Source organism: Aotus nancymaae, unplaced genomic scaffold (assembly GCF_030222135.1).
Source record: "Aotus nancymaae isolate 86718 unplaced genomic scaffold, 86718_ANA_hifiasm-v0.15.2.pri h1tg000021l, whole genome shotgun sequence".
NCBI lineage: Eukaryota > Metazoa > Chordata > Mammalia > Primates > Aotidae > Aotus > Aotus nancymaae.
In genome coordinates this window covers 13,001,179-13,015,001 of record NW_026988433.1, presented here as the reverse complement: position 1 = coordinate 13,015,001, position 13,823 = coordinate 13,001,179, and the positions used below count along the sequence as shown (strand labels likewise).

General features: G+C 45.2%; 1 protein-coding gene across 3 annotated transcripts in view; it reads left to right on the top strand.

Annotated features, from left to right (window-relative positions):
• The window catches only part of BICDL1 (BICD family like cargo adaptor 1), a 107,548-nt gene that overhangs the window by 76,866 nt on the left and 16,859 nt on the right, over positions 1 to 13,823 (top strand). For 2 of the 3 annotated variants that reach the window (XR_010343814.1, XM_064379730.1), the window contains exons 4-7: positions 2,852 to 2,998; positions 9,719 to 9,898; positions 10,606 to 10,824; positions 12,224 to 12,367. Coding sequence is in view for 2 of the 3 variants with exons in the window: in XM_064379730.1 (XP_064235800.1) it covers positions 2,852 to 2,998; positions 9,719 to 9,898; positions 10,606 to 10,824; positions 12,224 to 12,367 (690 nt within the window). In the remaining variant the exon portion in view is untranslated. The remainder of the gene's footprint in view (positions 1 to 2,851; positions 2,999 to 9,718; positions 9,899 to 10,605; positions 10,825 to 12,223; positions 12,368 to 13,823) is intronic. The other variant, XM_064379731.1, reaches the window with a different exon arrangement.

Here is a 13,823-nt window from a genome sequence, read left to right as displayed (position 1 = left end):
GGTGGGAAATGGCATCTCGCCTCTCTCTATTCCATTTAGGCCAAGTTCAATCCATCTTAATAAGATCTACTGTTGTTCTCATCTACAAAATGAGAGAAATAGAAGTTTCTGCTTCATAGGTTTTTGTGAAGATGTTATGGGTTAGAGGCACTTCATATGATACCTGGAACACAATGATGTTATTGAAAACATAGGAGAGGCCAGAACATAGGGGAAAAGAAAGTATCAACAGGGGAACAATACTATGCGAATCTGGTTGTGGAAGATGAGGAGAGGGTAAGGATCTTATCACCAGCCCAAACCAGGCCTCCCCCCGGGGCAGGCTTCCACCTGCTCTGCTTTTGAGGATCCTTTAGCCAAGTATCCGGACGGCAACCCCTTCGCTAAGTCAAAGTTTGAAGGACAGTCTAGAGCCAGGTTGAATGAGTACCTTCCACGGTGATGAAGCGATCAGTCATCATGGTCAGGCCAGAGAAACCCAGATAGCCTTCTCCCCTGCTCAGTAAATGACCTGAGGATGTTTTTCCTAAAGTCTGTCAATATCTTCTCTTTTCTCCTGCCTCCCATTCCGTTTCTTCCCCCTTTCCCTTGGAATGCTTACTGGTATTGAGCAGCAGGTCCTTGAAGTAAGTAGTTTGTTCCGGTGGGGTTTGGCATGCCTGTGTGTGACCATTTGTGTGCATGACTTGCCATTCACCTGCCTCTGCCATGTTCTGACTCCTTCAAGTTTCCTGTCTTCCTCTTTCCCCCACCTGTTCACTTTTTCTAGACCCTCATGTCCGGGTCATCTCCAGGAATGTTTATTGCCAGATTTGTTCACAAGTTTCAGGGTGTATAGGGCTGGGTGAGGGAGTTGGTGGCCTAATGCTGATTCCTTGTTTTGTCCATAAACACTGCTACCTTTAAAAGTCAAGCTATGAGGCCTGGCACGGTGGCTCATGCCTGTAATCCCAGCACTTCGGGAGGCCGAGGCGGGCAGATCACGAGGTCAGGAGATCAAGACCAGCCTGACCAACATGGTGAACCCCGTCTCTACTAAAAATACAAAAATTAGCTGGGTGTGGTGGCACATGCCTGTAATCCCAGCTACTCAGGAGGCTGAGGCAAGAGAATCACTTGAACTAGGGAGGCAGAGGTTGCAATGAGCCGAGATCGCGCCATTGCACTCCAGCCTGGGTGACACAGTGAGATTTCATCTCAAAAAAGAAAAAAAAGTCAAGCATGAAATTGTTAGTTTCATTTTGTGTAGCTCCAAACTGAGTTTTTTCAGGATCAGTTGTGTATCAGAATCTTATTACCTCATCACTTCACTGACTGAAACTTGGGAAACAAAGACGATTCATGGGAAGGAAAATTTAAAGGTCAGAGGGTATTTAAATGAAAAGCAACTAGAGTAAGAATTCTCTTCACATGGGTAACTTTGCTTCAGTGTAGGAAATAGTGGGCCCATTCACAAAAGGGGCTTGCTCCTTTTGGTCCCCCACCCAGGTGCACACTTGAGAGACAATATTTCTTTGTTTGACCAGATACCTGATCTCTCTGGACAAAGGCCACATACTTCATTTCCCCAGGACAACATCCTATCTGATTGATTGGTGGCCAGAGAAGATCTGTGCCCTGTGAGCAGAATTCTAGTTCAGAGAGTGAGAACAGCTAAAAAGAAAGGGAAAAGTGTATCTCATAGGACTTGAAAGGAGCTAGACATTCATTTCAGAATTTCCCCTGGAAAAGTTCTAAGGTTGGTTCCCAAAACTTGCCCAAGTAAAAGCCTTAAGGAATTGTTATCCAGGCTGGACTAGAGAACCTAGAGAATGTTTTAACCATGTTAGGAAAGTATAGCATTTAGAAGCAAGAAGCTGGTTGAGAATCAGTCTAGCAGGGCACTAATAAGTGGGAGGATCCACAAGGAACTCCAGGATTCTAGAAGGTCCCCCAAGAGTCAGACCCAATTTGGAAGGCTTTCTGGAGCCCCTGAGCCAGGGTAGTGATCTTTGAGCAAAGCACTTCTGGCCTTGGGGAGCACTGGCTCAGCTTCTCAACCGCATACCTTGAGGCCAGAGGAGACTTGGCATCTCCTTCCTCTTTTCCTCTGTTTTCTCAATGACACTGAAGAGATTAGACATACCTTCCTAAAAGAAGGTTTACTTATCTGGAGACTGACTAGGTATTCAGTGTATACGAACAACATATCAACGTGTTACGAATGACTCGCTCAGGTAAAAGTTACTCTGAGTAAAGTCAGGATTCACTTATATCTGTGTCCTGTTCCGTCCCAGGACACAGGCTGATGCAGGGGTTACTTTGCTTTCTGTACCCTGGGAACTCCACTAACTCAAGGCACTGGATCTGAGCTGTGACCTCTAGTGCCAGAGGGGCCAGGAGTGAGGAAGAGAAGACAGAGGGGAATCCCTGGGTGTGAAAACATGGCACTCCAGAGGATTTCCTGGGCATTTGCTCATGCTCATGACTTGAGAAGAAGAAGTGCAGCAGGTTAGGTTCACTCCTCCTGCTAATTGGAAGTTTGGGGTAAAGTTAAGGGCAGGTAAGGTAGAACCCTTTTTTATCTTATCTCTGGAATTTCCAGAGCACTAGCCTTCCCTCCCTGCCTGGCATCCCACATTCCAGCTTCCTCAGAGCTCAACTCCCACCCCTTCCCAGACAGGTTTCTAGAGGGGAGGGGTTTTCTCTTCAGCTTAGGGTTTCATAGCTATACTCTCAGAGATGTGGGTACCATGACATTGGGCAGAACACTGAAAGATACTTGCCTTCATGTTTTCGGGCTAGTCCCTACTTCCTACTTGTCAGCCTGGGTGTAACTAAACACCACCCCTGTGACTCTCCACCCTTTCAGATCAAGATGCTGTCAGATCGCAAACGGGAGCTGGAGCATCGTCTCAGCGCTACTTTAGAGGAAAATGACCTGCTCCAAGGGACCGTGGAGGAGCTACAGGACCGGGTGCTAATCCTGGAGAGGCAGGGTCATGACAAGGACCTACAGGTACTGGGGTAGAGAAGCTGTCCTGGAGAACTAGGGCCAGATAAAAGGAGCACATAGCCAAAAAGAAAAAGCTGGGAGGCCAGCATCACTGCTGGGGTAAGCCAGGGGTGGATGACGCTGAGATCTCACTGTGGGCCCTGGGGCATTCACTAACTTGGCTCTTTTGACTCTGTCTAAAGGAAGTGTATTGCCACCCACAGATCATTTCTCCAATGTGTTCTGAACCACTGGCCCATGGAGCAGTGTCACAGAGTTCTTTCTGGGTTATTAACATGGCTGGAACAGGGCTAAGAGTGCTATTCTGGCCTCCTAACATTTGTAAAATCTGCTAGAAGGTTTCAGAGGGAGCCTTTGACTTCTCTCTAACTCAGCTCACAATGCTTTCTGCTGCTGCCTTCCCAAGCTCACGGATTTAGTTGGCTGGCATGGAGCAGAAACCAAGAAGCTGCCCACTGAACACAGCAAGATTTATATTCTACTTCTGCCAGTTGCCAGAAGAGGCATAGACTGACCCCTTTGTGAGCCTAATCAGTCTCTTTTTTACTTCCTGATGGAAATTGCTTCATGGCCATATTTGTTCTTATTTGGGAATTGCTACCAGGCCTCAGCTGAATCCCCAAGCTCATACTTGACAAGAAACAACTCCCAAAACAAAAAGATATCATCATTTCAGTCTCCCCAGAAATAGAGTATAGCATCTGCTACCAAGATGCTTTGCTGGGCTGGCCTAGGAGGATCTGGGGTCAGAAATTAGGAGTGCATTGCTTCCCTTTGGCATTCTCTATACATGTCAGGGAGTGTACTAGATTGCAACAGTAATGTTTGTGCAGAGGCGGTCAGCCAGGTGTACTCAAGAACCAGGTGGGTCTCTGCCCAGAGGCCAGGCCACAGAAGGTCCCACTGGGCTCCTAGGTAGGCTGTTTGAAAGCCTTGGGTTATGGGATAAGGAAAATAGTGTCTTGGGCTGAGATTACTTGTCTCTGACACCATCAGCTAAGCTGACACCTGAGTGACGAACCTCTTTGAGGGAAAATTAATGGCTTTTCTTTCTCCATGTTTTTAGTACCTTCAGCTAGTAACTTTTCATATATTAATAGTAGTGCCTTGGTAAATGTTGAGTAGAAAATGGTGCTGGCTGAAGACTTACAGCAGTTTTCAAGATGGAAAGGAGTTTGCTCGTTTTTCAAGGTTGATGATAATAGCAGTGAACTTGTGTGCCTCTTTAGCATATAGAGTGCTTTTTGCGTACATCTTTAGCATACATCATAAAGCTGAGATTTAGAAAAACTGAATCGTTTATCCAAAGTCATACAGTGAATCTTTGGTAGAATCGAGACTGGAACCCTCTCACCTGCTTTGCCTGTAGCTCAGTGATAACTTCTTAGTATCACTTGTCTCTGAACGTCAGTTCCTGACCAGCATTTATTACCCTATCAAGCACTCTCCTGAGGGTTGCTGAGATACGGGAGGAGAAGGAAGATAAGTATGGAGAAAGAGAAAAATGGCCCTTACCTAAAAGAAACTTTTAATTTAGCATGAATTTACAGTGAAAAGTCTATTTCAAGTCAAGAATTGGGGGCCTGGGTTGGGGGGAAGAGGCAGAACTAGTTGGCCATCAGGGGCCTAACCAGCACTGTGGGCTGCACATGCTTGAGCAGCGAGAATCCCATCATGCCACATGCACTTGCTCACCATGCGCACATCCACTGTCTTCCTGTTGAACTTCAAGACTGAGAAGGTGTCATTCACCTAAGGATCTGCAGCAAGTCAGGCAGTATTCAATTGATTTGGAAAATCTGCATTTATAGGCTGAATTCTCATCTTCCCTAACAACTTATCACTACAGTCCTTCAGTTCACGTGAAGCTCTCAAGTTGCCACTAATTACCAGTGTCCTCTAGAAAGTCCTTTCTGTTGCTGAAATGGCCTGTACTGATACAGAAATAAAATAATCCAGCTTACTCAGGTAGCAGCTGAGTGATTCTAAACCATACTTGCAAACTGTACAGCTAGTGGCCTTGGAACGTGTTTAATCCCTTGATTTTAAATCCTCAGACAAGGGTGAGGGATGGCTGAGCAGGCGAGGCAACAGGCCTGCCACAACCAAGGGAGCCCCCTTTTTGGTCTCTTTCACTATATAATTGGGGTCCTGCTGTCAAAAACAGATTTTAAACAACTGATCAAATCCAACTCTGAATTTTTTTAGACCTGAGAATAAAGATAAAAAGTATTATTTACTGAGCACCCAGTATATATCAAGTATTTTGCCAAACTCTTATTATCCAATAAAGGAAATCTATTTGTCCCTCTAAGGGCCACTTAACTGTCCTGTCTCATACCCAGCTGGACATCTTACAGATCTGTGCAGTGCCTAGTCCCAGTAAGTGGGTGTAGTCCATCAGCAGAGCACAGGCCCTGCTCACTGTGGGGCAACCCAGGAAGCAGGTGATGTGGAGTCTAGACCTTGCTCTAATGCTGATTGTCTACCATTTGACAAATCACTTCACATCACACCATCCCAGTTCCCTCAGAGGAGCTTAAATGTAGTGTACTATAAAAACACAAAGCATTTAGTGTCATTCTTATTCATACATATAAGTTTACTTAGTGCCATCTTTGTTAGATAAAGGATGATATGTTTCTTATTTTTTTATTTTTATTTATTTTTTTGAGATGGAGTTTTGCTCTGTCACCCAGGCTGGAGTGCAGTGGCACAATCTCAGCTCACTGCAACCTCCTCCTCCCAGGTTCAAGTGATTTTCTTGCCTCAGTCTCTTGAATAGCTGGGATTACAGGCATGTGCCACCACACCCGGCTGATTTTTGTATTTTTAGTAGAGACGGGGCTTCACCATGTAGACCAGGCTGGTCTTGAACTCCTGACCTTGTGATCCACCCATCTCAGCCTCCCAAAGTGCTGGGATTCCAGGCTGAGCCACCACGCCTGACCCAGTGTTTCTTATTTCAAAGGGCTCTTATATGTAATAGACTCTTCTCTTGTGTAGTTTGGTTTTTCTGCCTAAGTCTGTCCAGTTGGTGAATCAGTTGTTGACTGGAGAATGCAGGCCTCTCCTGGTCTTTGTTCTCTTGCTGTTATCATTAATTAAGCACCTTTGAGTGTGCATGAGTAATCAAACTAATTTTGTTCACTACGTAAGAACTTGTACTTGTTTCTGCCGAACTTCTCCTGCTGAGATGTGTGTGGAGTTGTCTAAAAAATAATTGTGAAGCATTTTGTCAGTTTAATATGCCATCTGTAATTGTGCCAAATGCTTCCTAGGAATGTCTCCTTTTTTCCTGTAACCCTGATGTTTTTCTTTCTGCGTTTCCTCAAAACTGGGGTTGGAGAAGTTCCCACTGGACCAGCAGGTATTGCTGATCCACCAGAACTACTCAGAGCAGGCTTGCCAATCCTTTCTTCCTTCTCTGGGCAGCTCGGCACCAGACCCTTCCTCATTAAGGCTATTCCAGAACACTGGTGCCATTAGCCAATCATTTCCAAGTACAGACGGTGAAGGTTAGGCTCCCAGGGCACCTAAGTGATAGGCCAAAGGCTCTGCAAGGCAGCTTGTTCCCTTTATGAGAACTACAGAGCTCTAATTGGCTGCCAGCCACTTCAGTCTGTATCTCTGCAGGAGCGACAAGCCGACTCGGCCAAGAGTCTGGAAAAGACCAGTGCAGTGTCTACTCTCTTTTTAATGGAACAGAGGTGACCCCAGAAATGTTGTTTTATGAAAGAATAAATTAGCCTAATTTAAATCCCAGGAAATTCTCCCCCGCAACTTCCCGCAAGTCTTCTAAGGAGGTGGGGGCGTTGCAGTCCACAAATAGGAAGAGTAGGAAACATTGCTTCTGGGCAGATGTGGCATGTGGCCATGTGCCTAGCCGCCTGCAAACTGATGACAATTCTACAACTAGGGTCTGCTGTATTAAAAGCAAGTTAATCATGGGGAGTGCACAGATAAGAAGGTAGCGTTTAGGCCAGGCGCAGTGGTTCACGCCTATAATCCCAGCACTTTAGGAGGCCAAGACAGGCAGATCACTTGAGGTCAGGAGTTCGAGACCATCCTGGCCAACATGGTGAAATCCTGTCTCTACTAAAAATAAAATATTTAGCCGGACATGGCAGCACATGCCTGTGGTCCCAGCTACTTAGGAGGCTGAGGCAGGAGAATCACTTGAACCCAGGAGTCAGAGGTTGCAGTGAACCAAGGTCATGCCACTGCACTCTAGCCTAGGTGACGGAGACTCAGAAAAAAAAAAAAATAGCATTTAGCAGTTGTGGTTGGGTCGTCCCCTTATATTCAGCAGTAGTAACCTCCCCAGAGAGTTGTGTCCTGTTGTGAACTCCACACAGAAGGGGCCATGGAGAATGCAGTGAAGTGGAAGGGCTGAAGTAGCAGCATGGAGAGAGAAGGAAAGAGCACTGCCCACAATTCTGACCCCTGTACTGCTGTCTTCTCTCTACCACTGGCGCCATTCCCTTTTTCTAAGCTTCAGTTTTATCCTGAGATAGTTGGATTCATTGGTCTCTGTGGCTCTGCCAGCTCTAAAAATGTAAGTTTATGTGAAAATCTCTGTGATCATTTAAAAATCAAGAGAGAAAGAGGCTGGGAATAGTCTAAAGGGTATATAATATATATAATATTTGGCTTGCAGAATAGAGCTATTTGGAAAGCTATTGGAAAGGAGTATCTCCAAGTAATAAGCTCTTTCCAGTCTTCAGAAAAGGACTGAGAGAGAACAAAAGATGCACGCACAGGATGAAGGACTGATGTTAGACATGGCAAAAATATGTACATTTCTGCCCATGAGAGTTAGAACTGAAGCTTCCCTCAGAGATCTTCAAAAAATCTTAAGGGGACAGCCCAATTAGTTTTTACAGATATATATCTGTGTAATGACCATTGAGATCTAGATACAGACCATGATCAGCACCCTGAAAAGAATACTTGCCACTTCCTCAAAAGCAAACCTCTACTCCAACTTTCTTCTACCTCAGTGAATTTTGGGAACGTTTTATAAATAGAATCATGTATACTTTTTATGTCTGGCTTTTGTTCAACATTGTGTCTATGAAATTTAACCATGTTGTGGCATGTAGTCGTAGTATATTCTTTCATTGTTGTGCAGTATTGCAACATGTGAACATACCACAATTTACTTACTCTAGTTTTATCGGCATTTGGATTGTCTCCCGTTTGTGGCTATTTGAACAGCCTGTATATGTCGGTTGTGCACATTTCATTTTTGTTGGGTCTACAGCTAAAAGTCGATTGTGGAATATAGATTGCATTTAACTTTATTAGAAACTGCCAGTTTTCCAGTGTATTTGTACATTTTCCACTCCCAGCATTGCCCCACATCTTCATCAACACTTGATATTATTTGTATTATTTATGTTAGGCATCTTGGTAAGAGTCTAATGGTATCTAACTTTGTGTGCTTGTGTGTGTGTTTGATTTTTTATTACAAAGGATTTCAAACATTCCACAGTGGCACAGTGTAATGAAGCCCAGCTCTGAAAACCACCTATCCCTGGCCAGTGCTGCCCCATCTTCATAACATCCATTTCCTTTTCTCTCATATTATTTTGAAGTAAATCTCAAATTTTAGTAAGTTCGTCTGTAAATAAAAAGTACTAACCTCTAAAAGATAGGAACTTTTGAAAATGTAACTACAGTACTATTATACCCAAAAAATTTAGCTTATTTTCTTAATATCACAAAATGTCCAGTGAGTTTTCAAATTTTCACTTGTTTTATTAATGTCATATTTTTTTCACAGTTGTTGTTTGAATCAAGATATAAATTAAAATGGGCCTATACAATGCAATTGGTTGGTATAACTTTTTTTTTTCGAGGCGCAGTTTTTGCTCTTGTCATCCAGGCTGGAGTGCAATGGTGCAATCTCTGTTCACTGTAACCTCTGCCTCCTGGGTTCAAGCAATTCTCCTGCCTCAGCCTCCCAAGTAGCTGGGATCACAGGCACCCATCACCACACCCAGCTAATTTTTGTATTTTTAGTAGAGACAGGTTTCACCATGTTGGCCAGATTGGTCTTGGTCTCCTGATCTCAGGTTATCAGCCCGCTTTGGCCTTCCAAAATGCTGGTGTTACAAATGAGAGCCACCGTGCCAGGCCTGGTTGGTATAACTAGTCTTTTTTTATTTCTGTGTTTCTCCTTTATCTTTTTTTCCCCTTACAATGTTTTTGTTAAGAAAATGGAGTTGTTTGTCCTGTAGAATTTTCTTTTATTTGAGATGGAGTCTCACACTATCACCCAGGCTAGAGTGCAGTGGCACAATCTCTGCTCACTGCAACCTCCACCTCCCGGGTTCAAGTGATTCTCCTGTCTCAGTCCCCGAGTACCTGGGATTTCAGGCACCCACCACCACGCCCAGCTAATTTTTGTATTTTTAATAGAGACAGCGTTTCAGCATATTGGCTAGGCTGGTCTTGAACTCCTAACGTTAGGTGATCTGCCTGCCTCGGCCTCCCAAAGTGCTGGGATTACAGGCATGAGCCACAGCACCTGGCCAGAATTTTCTAGATCAGGATCTTGCTGAGTGCATCTCCTGATGCAGTTTAACACGTTCCTCTCTCCTGTTTATTTTTCTGTAAATTGGTGGTTGGATCCAGAAGCATGATCAGGTTGAGGGTCAGTTTGTCTTGGTTTTTGTGTTTGGTAAACCTCACTACCATTTACTTTTCCTTTGAAAGCTGCACCAAAGCCAGCTGGAGCTTCAGGAGGTGCGTCTCTCCTGCCGACAGCTGCAGGTGAAGGTGGAAGAACTCACTGAGGAGAGGAGTCTGCAGAGCTCTGCCGCCACCAGCACATCCCTCCTGTCAGAGATCGAGCAGAGCATGGAGGCCGAGGAGCTGGAGCAAGAGCGAGAGCAGGTGCTGACCTGCCTGTCACCCCACAGGAGAGGCTCCCTGGAGTTCCTTAGGGCCCATCCTCCCTAGTGCTCAGCTGCCAGCCTGGCAAGGCTGTGCCCCTGTGCCTGTGTCGGCCCCTTGGCCTGCTGGCTAGAGTGTTGTGAAGCAGGCCTTGATGTAGCATGTCCCTGGCCCTCCATTTTCCACCCACCTTATCCATTAAGATGTTGAATTGCTAGAGGACAGAGTATCACAGACACAGCCAGTTCCCAGTCATTGTCACCCGAGTTCCTCTTAGGAAATGCTTGTGCCATCAGCTCCATACCTCTTATATTGACAGAGTCTCAGAGCAATCATGATCCATCTTCCCCATCTAATTGGTTTCTTTTCACACTTTTCATAATACCTAGAACCATTCATTCTACTAATTGGTTTCTGACTCCCACCAAAGTAACTGATTACATAAAGAATGATTTATTTTGCAAATGGAAGAAGCTAGAGAACAGGGAAAATAAGAATTTGGAGTCTATATAGGTGTACTTGGCTCAGAATAAGTATTATTTCTTGGGACCAATAAGTTGAAAAAACAAACACAGAACAAAAAGCCCTTTCTCCTCAAACTAGTGTCTTGGGTGTCAGTATTTTGGGTTCAGATGCTAAAAAAAAAAGATGGCCAGATGGCAGTTTTCTCTAGAGTCCATAATGAAGAATAATTCTCTGTGGAACAGCTGAGACTGCAGCTCTGGGAAGCCTACTGCCAGGTTCGCTATCTGTGCTCACACCTTCGAGGCAATGACAGCGCTGACTCGGCCGTCTCCACAGACTCCTCCATGGACGAGTCTTCAGAAACCTCGTCTGCCAAGGATGTGCCAGCCGGCAGCTTGCGCACTGCCCTCAACGAGCTCAAGAGACTGATACAGAGTATTGTGGATGGCATGGAGCCCACGGTAAGAGGCCAGTCTGAGATGGTCCTTACCCTATAGGAGCTGGCTATTGGCAAGTTAGAACCCAGTACAGAAGGTGAGATCAGCCCTGGAACTGAAACCCTATGAAATATCTCCAAGAATTTCTTCTGAGACCTTACTGTTTTGTTTTGTTTTGTCTCGTTTTTGTTTGTGAGACAGAGTCTCACTCTGTCGCCCCAGCTGGAGTGCAGTGGCACAATCTTGGCTCACTGTAACCTCTGCCTCCCAGGTTCAAGTGACTCTTGTGCCTCGGCCTCCTGAGTATCTGGGATTACAGGCGCTCACCACCATACCCAGCTAATTTTTGTACTTTTAGTAGAGACAGGGTTTCACCATGTTGGCCAGGCTAGTTTTGAACTCTTGACCTCAAGTGATACACCCATCTCAGCCTCCCAAAGTGCTGGGATTGCAGGCGTGAGCCACCGTGCCCGTCCATGAGCCCTTATTATTTGAGAATGCCAACTACTGGTGTGATGAGGCAGAGGGGCCAAGTGTCAGGGCTCCAAAGTCAGCTTCCTGCAGACACCAGGTACACATGGAGACCTTTTCTTCAGGTAGTGATACACAGACAATGGCGGCTTCCAGTTTAAATTTCCTTGGAAATTTTGCATATAGAAGTTTGTATCCAAGTAAAAACTATAAATTGCTATTCTGTAGCCCTTTGGTCCTAGTGGTAGGGTTAGCTATGAATCGGCAAAAGTAAAAGATCTGAAGCTTCCACCAAAAGAATGTAAATGAGCACAGAAAGTTGGGAAGATCAGTTCTAAGAAGATCAGCTCTAGAATCCCAGATGTGGCCACCTATGGAGGAGAGGACTGTTTCCATGGGCATCCTGGGCAGACTGGCATTTCTTCCGGCTTCATGACAGATTTCTCCCTGACTTACCCTCTACTCACACTCCTACCTTTTGGGCTATTATTTCTCCTCATGTTCCATCCTCCTACAGAAAAGTTGTGTCTTTCTACCTGTATTGGGTAAAGTAAGATGAAGGGCAGCTGTTCTGTCTGATCATGCGGTGTTGATTTGTGGAGGTATTGTAATATGAGGCCAGGTCATTGTGGGAGAAGAGAGCTGTCAGACTGTGGTATGCTGTTCACGCCACACAGCTTCCTTTTCCTCAAGCCTGAAACAAAAGTGAACATCTGCTTACAGGTTGAAATTGAGCAATCTCTCTTCTCCACCCCTTCTTCCTTCCACCTTTTGTCTCTGCCCTCCTTTTTCTCCTTCCTTCCATCTTCCCTACTCTCTTTCCCCATACCATTTCTCTGCTCTCCCCCATTTCTCCTTTCTTTCTCTCTCCCCACTAACCATCTCTCTCACCCCTCCCTATCTCTCCTCTACCATTACCATCACTGTCTGGCTGTCTTTCTTTTGCTGTCAGAGCTCCCGGAGACTTGATGATGACTCCTTAGAAGAACAGATAAGGCAGACCAGTGAGGACTCAAGAGCCCTGAGGGAGCTCATGGAGGGAGAGAGGGGTAAACTGAGGCAAAGCCTAGAAGAGCTGCAGCGACTCCACAGTCAGGTGAGCACCCCCACCTTCAGTCCAGTGCAGGGCATGTGCACCTGCCTCTGGTTCTCTCGGGACCCTTGTGAGTTTCTCTCTCCCACTTTTGTATGAGAAGTGGCTCTCCTTCATCATATCATTAGGGAATGGTGACCTGAAGTTGAGGTAAACTGAGTGTCTTCAAGAGAAGAATGTAGTCCTTTAGTTTGGCCCAAAGTAAAATTGGCAGGAATAAGAATAGCTGCCCCTACATTTCCTCCAGTGACACTCTGCCCTATACAGAGCCAAAGTTAATCTGACTGGTTGGAGCTGACAGCTCTCCAGCTATTTACAAATGCTTTTCCAGAGCTGCTGGGCAGGGAACTTTGCAAACCAAGGAACAATTGATCTTTACAGCACAGTTCCCTTTTGTAAGTGCCATCACCTCTCTCAGCCTATTCCTCGGCTTTAGAAGAACTTACTGCTGTCCTTGCTGTTGGTTTCTCCTTTGATCATGATTTTATCTCTCAAATGAGAATGCTGGAGAAGGACATTTATATTCTGATCTGAAAAACTTTAAAAGATTTATATGCAGCCCCACCCAAAAAGGAGCTTCTAAAGTCTATCCTAGGAGATACGTAAAGGCTCTTCATTTTGACTATGGTCATGTGTAGAGGTTCTGTCCTGCTTGGGAGTAGGGGCTGGGGTAGCACCAAACAAGTAGCTTCTAAACCTGCTCCTGCCCCTCTCCTTTCCTGGCTCAAAGCTGTTCATTCATTACTGCTACATGAGGTTTCTTTGAGATGGAATTTAATTCTGCCTTTCACTTCAGTCGGTATTTCCTGTTTTTTTTTTTTTTTTTTTTTTGCTTTTTGAGACAGAGTCTCACTCTGTTGCCCAGGCCAGAGTACAGTGGCGCAATCACAGCTCACTGCAGCCTTGACTTCTGGGCTCAAGCAATCTTTTTACCTCAACTGCCCAAGTAGCTGGGACTACAGGCATGTGCCACCATGCCCAACTAAATTTTTGTATTTTTTTGTAGAGGTGAGTTTTCACCATCTTGCCTAGGCGGGTCTCGAACTCCTGGGCTCAAGAGATCCACTCACCTCGGACTCTCAAAATGCTGGGATTACACATGTTAGCCACCACATGCAGCCCCTGTCAGTACATTTCAAATATCAAATATCTTTATAGAAAGAAATTTACATTTCAAATATGTTTATAGAAAGAAACTCCCCTTTTTGGGGGATCATCCCATTAGTCTTCCTGATATTTTCTTGGAAAATATTAGGGGACCCACCTCCAGCCATCTACTGTCTTCTTCCTTCTGTGAGTGACCAGATAACAAGGACACAAAGATGCCATTTCAAGCTATGGCTTCGCCAGGCACAGTGGCTTACGCCTGTAATCCCAGCATTTTGGGAGGCCAAGGCGGGTGAATCACTTGAGGTTGGGAGTTTCAGGCCAGGCTGGCCAACACGGCGAAACCCCGTCT